This window comes from Crocodylus porosus, unplaced genomic scaffold (assembly GCF_001723895.1).
Source record: "Crocodylus porosus isolate Cpor-Errol unplaced genomic scaffold, CroPor_comp1, whole genome shotgun sequence".
NCBI lineage: Eukaryota > Metazoa > Chordata > Crocodylia > Crocodylidae > Crocodylus > Crocodylus porosus.
The window spans coordinates 53,400,225-53,410,277 of record NW_017728931.1 but is presented as its reverse complement, the minus strand read 5'-3'; the positions used below and the strand labels follow the sequence as shown (position 1 = coordinate 53,410,277).

Here is a 10,053-nt window from a genome sequence, read left to right as displayed (position 1 = left end):
GCGGCTAGGATCTGGAACCAACTTCCAAGAGAAGTGGTGCTGGCTCCTACCCTGGGGGTCTTTAAGAGGAGGCTGGATGTATACCTTGCTGGGGTCATTTGACCCCAGTACTCTTTCTTGCCACGGCAGGGGGTCGGACTTGATGATCTGCTCAGGTCCCTTCCAACCCTACCAACTATGAAGAGATCCCACACAAAGGGTCATGCCCCCACTAGAAGAAGGCAACCCCCCCACATGTAGCCACAAACCACTCCTGCCATTCATCTTATCCAAACTAGTATTTCCCTTTCCAGGGCACAAGCAATATAATCCTCTCCTGCCCCAGACAGAGGCCAGGTTTCCTTCCATCTGGGTGGTGAGCTCTGCCTCTACTCTGGCACCCCTGGCCAATCTACCTGGGAATACACCACCAGTCATCACTGCAGGCATGGGAACTTCAGCTGTTTCAACAAACCACTTGCAAGGAAATTTGGTTTTTACTGCCTCTGTTGTAGGTATTAATGGAACCCTCTGCTGAAAAGCTATGGTACCCTTTATCATAGCAAAGCACCCCTCAGCAGTCTCTCCTTTCCCCAGCAGCAACAGCAGGCTAGTGGAAATATGCTTCCCTCTCTGGCAGCAGAGCACACTGGAGTCCCAGATGACCCTGCTGGACCAGGAGCCCAGTCTGTAGATAGGCATGCATTCACAGTCAGATGGGCACTTCGTGCTTTAACAAACACAAATTGAGGAAAGCTTGCAGGAAAGCTTAGGCATAAAACACTTTCCCAAATAAACACCTTGTCTCCAACCCAACAATGCAACAACCAGGCTTCAACCTGCCACAGACCATGTGGATAACCCTTAATAGGATACGCACTGGACATGGCCAGTGTGGCCACCTGATGTACAAGCATTACTTAAAATCCTTGCCTGGCTGCAACTGTGGAAACCCTGACCAAACCATGAAGCACATAATAACATCCTGCCCCAGATACAAGTTTGAGGGTGACATCCTGAGTTACACTTGCGGGTTTTTTCCCAGCTAAACCTAGAGGCTGAGAACAGAACAGGTGGCAGAACAGTGGTCAGGAGGATCCTGCCCCTGCACAGAAGGGTCTGGGCCTTACCTTCCTTATCCACTCGGAAACCAAACTCATCGTAGCGGAACTCCGGCTGGTCCACTGACTCTTCCTTCTGCATGGGGCGAGGGAGGAGAGAGAGCTACTTTCTATACTCTCACCACTAGGTAGGTACCTGCTCCACACCCACCATTCCCTTCAACCCCCCACCCCTGCAGGCCCCAGGAAAGGAGTACCCCAAGACCCTCACCCCAAATGAAGACCTTCATCCTCCTCCTGAGCCACACTTCCTATCTGCCTAAAAGGCAGCCGACCTGACCAGTGCTCTGATGCCATCCTCACACAAAGAGGTATTTCTGGGCTGTCACCCACACCTCAGTCAGCTTAGTTCCCATCACGTTTCCCCCATTACTCCCCACTCTACTCCCATGCATGTAGAGTCACTTCACAGACAGTAAAGGGGCTTCTGAAGAAACAGGCTTCGGGCACGGCTGCCCTGTCAAAGAACTGCAGAAGAGAACATCACAGCAATGGATACTATGCTGGCTCTGTGTACACTACCCTCCTGGAACAGGTAAGATGTAGCTGCCAAAGCCAAGTGGGCTAGACGTGTGACAAATTCACTCTGAAGTGCTTGCTGTGACACACCCAGCACCGCACTGACATATGGATATATACAGGGGTCGGCAACCCCCGACACACGTGCCAAACATGGCATGCGAAGCCATTTTGCTTGGCACGCTGTGGCCAGCCCTGGCTCCAGGTAGCTGCCACCAACGATGGAGCCCAAGCTGCTCCCAGCAGGGCTTGCAGCATCCCAACTGCCTGCTGGGAGCAGTACGGGATCCCAGCTGGGAGCAGCTCCCCAGAGCTGGGGCTGGCTGCACCTGAGGGGCTCCAAAACAGCTCCGGCATCAGCTCCACACCCACGCTTGCAGGCATGCCTCAGAGCAGGTGGTAGGGGAGGGGCCTGAGGAAGCGCAGCCCCGGTTTCTCCTCCACTCCCGGCATGGAGGTGATGAGCCTGGCGCGGCTGCTTGGAGCCAGCCCAGGTTCTGGGCAGCTGCAGCAAGCAGTGGGCAGAATGCAAACAGCTCCGCCAGGCTGCACAGCTCCAGCATCAGCTCTGCACTGGCGGTGATGGCACAGGCACCTCAGGACGGGCTGTGCCGTACAGCCTGGGCTCTGCGGCAGGAGCACAAGCAGGGCATCCTGCCATGTACCCCTTACCCTCATTTTGTTTTTCTGCCATGCTGGCACTCAGGCACCCTCTGAGGTAGGCATTGTGGTGTTTTTCGGCACTCCGGTCAAAAAATGTTGCCTACCCCGGTATACAGCAGAGGCAGAGTGGATGCAGCATGCTTCACTGAGGTACTCCCTCATGCTGTCCTCTGCTAGAGGAGACATGACCATGGAGACCCCTGCCAATGGGCTCAGTGCCTCACCTCACCTTAGCAAACATTGCTAAGGGTAGGTTACAAAGTGCCATGGTTATTTCCCTTATTTCTCCCCTGCTCCGCTGGTGATGTGATCTGGGCGTTTCTCCCTGCAACACAATAGCTCAACCAGAATTGGTGGGTGGCTACAAAAACCATCTGAAAATGTCAACACTGACAGTCATGCAACAGCTGCAAAACAGCAGGGAAAGAATCCATGTGGGTCTCTTCAGCCTCTGAGCATCCCCTTGGCTCTATGACACAGACTGGCTCACAGCTCAACGCATTAACCCACACGTCTGCAGAGAAAGCTGCAGAACTGATATTTAAACACTGTGTGCAACTGCCTTGAACAACTGCCCCCATCGTGCAGCATTAAGGCTCTGGCAAACCAGCTGCAGCATTCCCCCTTTTACTACTCCAGAGAGGGGAAATCAGATACAAGTGGTGCCTTCTCCCCTCTGCTCTGCATTCCCCCTGCCCTGGTGCCCCGTACCTGTGTGTACTTCGCCAGGATCTCCTGCGGCCATATGCTGGGTGTGAGAGCTGAGAAGGGACCCCCAGCAGAGGGGGTATAGTGCCCTAGATTCAAAGAGAGCAACACATAGGCAATGACAACAAGCAATAACAGCCCCCTCAGCAGATGCAAACCCCTATTACTGAAACCATCTGCAGACAGTGGGGGGGGGTCAGGTGGTTGCTATCTATCTAGGGGTATACACGGTTCCCAGCACTGCAGTATCTGTGCTAGCACAAAGGAATTCAGTATCAGCACCTTCCATCCCTCAGGAACTTAAAGAAGTGTAAGTCATTGTTGCAAAAAGAAAGCTGCCTCCAGGGGAAAAAGGGTGAACTCTGGGTACCAGCACTTTAGACAGTTTCTGTTACTAAGGGAAGGACTGTAAGGACAACAATTGAGCCCCCAAGAACAAAAGGAATTATTTTAGAAGTGAGTTGCCTGTAAGTCTCACTGTGATACTAGGTCTTTGGTGACACAGTGCCCCCTACTGCCATGCTAGGGTATTTATTCAGTCTTAACCAAGAAGGGAGTGCCACCTGCCTTGTCACCAGCCCCAATTCTTGTGGCAATGGGCAAGCCCTGGAGTGCTACCAGCCAAGGCCTGGCCCAGGTTTCAGCTGGGAGCAGAGGAGATCACAGTTCTCTAAAGAGGTTACATCTCTCCCTGGCTTCTTTCTCCAGGGAATGTAATTCCAGGAGATCTGGGGGAAAGCAGGGAGGGGGTGACAGGGACAATTTCAGGTGCAGGGGCTCACAGTCATGTCTGGAAGCTTACTAATATAGTTGAGAACATCACACCTCTGCTACAGTCCCAGAGTTTGCCCCCTGTTCAAACAAGAATGCTGAGTTTAGGAGTCAGAATGGGACACTCTCCTCCCGCCCCATGCCATGGGGAATGTCACTACCCGACGTAGCACCCCTTCCTCAGCCAGTCCTCCAGGGAACAAGCAGGTGGTGGAGGAGGAACTGCTGCACAGGGGCCCAGCAAGGGAGGAAAGAACTGTGCGTACAGAATGAGAGAACTAGACTCAGGTCTAGGCTGAAAGGTGCAGCTGCCCGCTGCTGTACCAGTACACATCCCACTGCAACCTCCTTTCTGCCCTACTGTTATTCAGGCAGCAGGGGGAGCAAGCATCTTGTAGGACATCAAGGCTGTCCCCGAGGTGAAGACTCTGGGATGGGCAGAGAGCCAAGCAAAGCTGACAATGATGCATGAGAGAATAGGTCATGGCCTCTCTCCCCCTATGCGGTCCATGACTGGGGTAAACTTCTGCAGGTCCCAGTGCTGGGGAGGGAGGGAGAGAGAACAGATTTAGACTGACTGAATTATAGCATCAGAGTTGGAAGAGATCTCAAGCATCATCTGGTCCAAGCCCCTACAAATGCAGGAATGCTACCCCTAAACCAGGAGTGGCCAACCTGTGGCATGAATGCCGTAACTGGGACGGGTAGTCTCTGTGGGTGGCATGCAGCAGATCAGGGAGGGGTCAGGCAGCACAGCAGTAGATAGGGCAGGGAGCAGAAAGCCAAGCAGCAGATCAGGCAGAGGAAGAGGATCAGAGCAGCACTTGTGGAGTGCTAATTTGTGACATGCTTGCCAAAAAGGTCCTCCTCTGCCCAAAGCCACCGCTATCAACTGCTTACCCAGCCTCCTCCTGAAGCTGTGCTGGGCAGTCTATTGCCATACTATTATAACAGTAAAGGAAGTTTTTTTCTGAGATCTAATCAAGATTTGCTTTGCTGCCATTTAAAACCAGGGCTCCACATCTTGTCCTTTGTGACACGGGAAAACTGTTCTCTCTTCTCTTTAAGGCAGCCTTTCAAATATTTGAGAACTGCTAACATTTGCTCCCTTCATTTCCTTCTTTCCAAGCTAAGCGTACCTAATTTTCTCAAGTCTTCTCTTACGGTTTGCATTCTAACCCCTTTATCATATTTGCTGCCTACCTCTTGATACTCGCCAGCTTTTCCACATCCTTCCTGAAATGTGGAGCTGCATGCAATATTTTAGCTGAGGCCAACCAGCACTATCACCTTCCATGTCTTATGCAGGCCACAATTACATTACTTTTTTGTGCTTGTGTCCCACCCTTTGCTGACTCACACTGAGACTATGATTCACTACAAGCTGTAGATCCTTCTCAGCAAGAGAAAAGCCCAGGCAGTAAATTTACCATTATTTGTGAATTTAGTTATTCTTCCCTAAGTAGCACCTTGCATTCGTCTGTACTGAACTTCCTTCTGGCAACTCTAGCTCAACTCTCCAATCTATCAAGATTCTTTTGAGATCTACTCCTATCATCCTAAAAATCTGCAATCCTTCTTAGTTGCATGTCTTCTGAGCTCAGGGCAGGACAGTAAAGAAAGGAGGGAGGACATTTTATACCTCTTCACCTGACTACAGTGGCACATTAAAATAAGTTACACATGTCAAAGGACCATTCCTTAAGTCTCTTTGCTCACCTGCAGCTTAGTAAAAGCAGACAGACAATCTGAATTTTTATTGCTGGTTCCACCCTCACAGGCAGGAGACCCTGCTCTCCCCCTTACCCTTAGCTCACCTGACATTGTCCTGGAGAAGCACAAGTGGCAGAGGCTCGGTGTGTATCCCTTTGCCCTGACTGTTGTCTTTTGAGAAGTCTTCTGTCACTGTCCTTTAAAAAAAGAAGATGAGTGATATCTGTCAGCACCTGGGATCAGGATCAATTCTATGGGATAGGCCCAGTCAATTCTACCAAAAAAACCCACCAAACCCACACACACTTCAGTCTTCTCCAGGAAAAATACTCTGCACTCCAGAGCCTATCAACATGGCCAGGGGGCTAGGAAAGTGGGTGGGAATTTCTGCTCAAACAAGCAATCAGTTAACTGGAAAGCTCAAAGCATTGAATTTCCCACCTTCCTTGTAATACCAATGCTACCACCTCAGACTGAAAGAGGAAAGGACTTCAACAAACCAGAGACTCTCTCTTTTTTCACTGACTACTGGTCACCGTCAGTTATTTCTACTTCCCCACTCAGAAACCTGCATCCAAAAGGAGATATTAGAAAAAAAACAATATAAATCTGAGGGAGCTCAGATAACAATGAGAGCACTGGAGGGACTATGCCTAACTGCCCTATGAGGACATGCAGAAAAACTTTAGAATGGTCTACAAATATGCAAAAGGTGTAAATGCTGTTAGGAGATGGTGATCGTTCAGATTATGTAGGGATGCATAACTAGGCATAGGAGGATAAATGCACACATTTTAGAGTGTTATTGGAAAACATTTCCTGAGGGAAAGGTCTATTAGACTATGGAAATGGGCTATAAAGAAGAGTGAGGGGAGCCTCCAGACTTGGAGTAGTCTCAGAAGTACTCGATCAAGAATGCACTGGGAGGAACAACCCATCATCCAGCCAGCTGTAACTTCTTCTGTAAGTGGGAAGTTCAGCCCAGGCAGTAAAAACACATGATGCAGCTTCACTTCCCTACTCTTGAGCATTAGCTGGTCCTGTGCAAGGTTGGAGGGTGGGGGAACATGGATTATGGCTATGGGGAGAGATTCAGTCAAGAAGCAGACTTGAGATATTGAGTTTAAAACAAAAATCACAACAAACTTTGTCAGTTGATGGGTTCTGTAAAACTTAAAAATGCAGTAGGCCTGCAGCTATCTGAATGGCAAACCAGTTGCTACCATACTGCTATCACAGAGATCCTGGTAATCAGCAACTGTAAATAAACTAGGAGAAAAGCAGAGCAGTAGAAAATAAACTAGAAAAAAACCAACCCACTGATCAGTTGAGGGATGGGACCTCACCATAAGCGTTGTCTCATAAGGTATAGGACAACATCATAAGTGAACGGTACAGAATTGGGAAAGCAAACTTCATAGATATAAATGCAGATGAAGAGTGGCTTTCCCAAAAGTGGTATCTAAAGAAGTTTGGATAACTGAGGATGAGCTGTGGCTAGTAAAACCTAGCTTAAAGTCCCATAGCTGTTCTGGGAGATTGTTTTCACATGCAACAAGAAATGCACAATGTTCACTCTTGCTAAATAACTAACAAGAGCAGCTGGTAATGTCCACTTAATTCCTGCACAGGAAAACGTCAGTAACAACAGCACTTCTGGGCGAAGAACACGAGGAAAGCTTAACTGCCTTATTCTTATTCTTGCCAGTTTCCATGAATCCCACAATAAACTTTTAATATCAGAGGGCTTTTAGATTAAAAAATAAATAAAACAATCAAACCAAGGGCCCTCCCTGCCTAGCTCCAATTAGACACCACAGGAACGGGGACAAAGGGTTCTGGGGGGGCAGACGCTGCTCCTCCCCGCTAAAAGTTACACATTACAGGAAGCCATCAAAGGTGGAACATTAACAATTTCCTGCCACGGCTTTCCTGAGCTGTTTTTCTTCAGCCTGGCAGCCCGAGGTAACTGCACTCTCCTGATGCCTAGATGCACACTATGACGACTCCTGGCTTTGTGACGTGCTGAATTCCCCCAGGAAGCAGACATTCCTGGCACTGTAGGTACTTCAAAATCCTAGCTGGGCAGCATGGAAACCACTGCAACAGAGCAGAGAGTGGCAGCTAGAGGGGATGCATGTGAACAGAGCTCCTTCTTTAGCTGAGCATGTCTAAATAGGAATCACCCGACACAGGTAGTAGCTGAGGGACAGGTATGCCAGCAGAGACACTTGGAGCATTAATGGGAATTTCCACCATTCATGGGGAGAGAAGAAAAAGGATCAACTTCTTCAGAGGGAGAACCAGCCTGGATCCCATGCACAGCACCTGCCCACACGGTGCCCCACGGTCTCCTACATAGTTCTGCACGTGTCCCCCAGCAAGGGATCCGATGGCAGTACTGCACCCTCCCTGGGAATCTAGACTAGGAAAAAAACAAAACAAGAAAGCCACACACACTTAACTGTGCAAAGTAAATAAGCCCACAGCAGAAACTGGGTGGAGACCTTGCAGAACACATTGTACACGAGAGCTTTAGCAGCACGTGACAAACCTGGCACAGAAGCTTGGTTAGGAGCCCGGGGCAGCCCCCGCCTTGTCGAGCCTCACTCTTCCACCACCTGTTTTAGTTTCCTGCCACGCTGACCTCGAGTTAGGAGCAAGTCCGGCTTGGGATCAAATGTAACGAGGCTCTTTTTTCCCCCGGAACTGATGTTCCCTTGTGTAGAGCGACCCTCGGGCCACATCCTGCCCTCTGCAGCCCCAGAGTCAAGCCAGAGTGCATGTGCTGTGCCTCTCGCCTACCCGCCTTGCTCTCCTGCATCTTCCTTGGGAAGGGGCTTCAGCCACCCTAGTATTTTTATCACTTTCCTCACTCACTCCAATTTGTTGCCCAGCACCTCCAGCACCCAAGGGGAATACAATCTGTCCCACAGAGCCAGTGCTCAGCTCCTGCCTCCTACCTGCAGAGGAGTTGGGCCAGCGGGGTTGGACATGGCTGAGGGAGATTTTTTTTTTTTTTTTAATTATTTTGTGTTCCAGGTCAAATCAGCCAAATTGTATCGATTAAGCAGAACTCAATTTTTCCCCAAACCATATGGATTGAGCAGGGAGGACTCAATCATTTTCAACACCACGTATGGTGCAACAACTGGCAAGCAACCTGCATCCCAGGCTTTCACCCTGGGACTTCAGATACTCCCAAATCCATTGGCAGGCATCCTACATGCAGGTCCAAGCCCAGAGGACTTGGGATTCAGATGCCCCTGCTTGATCCAAGAGGCCGAAAAGCTGCGAGGGAGAAAACACACCAAAACCACCTTGCGTATCCAACCTGCTAGGGATGGAGGGAAACGCCCAGCACCAAGGGGCCCTTCCTCAGCACAGCGCAGTCAGTTAGGAGCGGAGGCCCTCCCCTTGGAGCCACCCTGGGCCCGCCTGCCCCCACCGCTTCCTCCGCCAGGGCCGCATTTCAGAGCAATGAACTTGGTAGGCAGGTTTTTCCTGCCTTGGGTTGCTATGGAAACCTTCCTGAAAGCAGCCATCTGGGACCTGGCAGAGAGAAAGACACTCAGCCTTGCTGCTGGCCTGCGAGTGCCAGGGGTGTACAAGAGGACAGGGTGGGGGTGGAGAAATCACATCAGGAAGGCAGGTAGGTGCCGTAAGCCAATGCACTAGATGTCAGGACACTGAAAAATGGCCAAGGATCCAAGTGTTTCTGTGCCTAGCCTGTTTGTCTGGGGTTGCATCCTGTGGCTCCTTATGCTGAAACACTCCAGGGTGCTTTCTCTGGCAAGTGTGGGAGAACTTTGTCTGATCTTCAGTGGGAATTGTGGCCAAGAGATTGGTGGTCTAGCCCACTTGAATGATTTTTTCCACCCCTCTTTCCCCCTGCAAAATAACCAGGCCCCAGCCTGAGTTCATGCAAATCCTGGATACTAATTTACACTCTTTGATGAGTGAATTTACCTGGGTTTGAGGCATCTCTAATCCTAAACTTATAAGATTTTGAATGCATTCTGTAGGTTAAAACTTGGGTGATTTATGCAGGGAAGATGTCCTTCGGGTAGTCTGCCATTCCTAAAGTAATACGGGGCCTTCTTAAGGGGTCACTTATTTTAAGAGGCATGTCTCTAAGACAGTGGTCACCAACCAGTGGATCTCGATCCACTGGTAAATCTCAGCACCTTGTGGAGTCAATCCAAGGCTGGGGTGGGGGCCGAGTGCCCGCATGCATGCACACGTGCCCCAGCCCAGCAGGTCAGTCGGTGGGGAAGGGAAGGGTTGAGGGCTAGATCCCCCTGCAGTAAGGGACAGCGCCACAGAGGCAGAAGCAGTGGTAAGTTGAAGGGGACCCTGGCCAGGTGGGACTTACCTGCTGGGGAGGCAAGCCCCCAAATAATTTTTTCTCCCTCTGCCTCAATCTTTCCCCTGCTCCCTCCCCACAGACTTACCTGCTGGCTGGTGGGGCGGGAGGGGGTGGCAGTGGCATCTGGTAGATCTTGGCTTGCTTTTAAATGCTAAAGGTGATCTCCTACTTAAAAAGGTTGGAGACCACTGCTTTGAGAGCTCCTAAATC

The 10,053-nt window shown here is 50.3% G+C and overlaps 1 protein-coding gene across 2 annotated transcripts in view; it reads right to left on the bottom strand.

Annotated features, from left to right (window-relative positions):
• The window catches only part of SGSM3 (small G protein signaling modulator 3), a 45,177-nt gene that overhangs the window by 23,360 nt on the left and 11,764 nt on the right, over nucleotides 1-10,053 (bottom strand). For both annotated transcript variants that reach the window (XM_019544981.1, XM_019544982.1), the window contains exons 2-4: nucleotides 5,579-5,671; nucleotides 2,994-3,079; nucleotides 1,110-1,176 (exon numbers count right to left, since the gene is read on the bottom strand). In XM_019544981.1, the coding sequence (XP_019400526.1) occupies nucleotides 1,110-1,176; nucleotides 2,994-3,079; nucleotides 5,579-5,585 (160 nt within the window). In that variant the 5' untranslated portion in view covers nucleotides 5,586-5,671. The remainder of the gene's footprint in view (nucleotides 1-1,109; nucleotides 1,177-2,993; nucleotides 3,080-5,578; nucleotides 5,672-10,053) is intronic.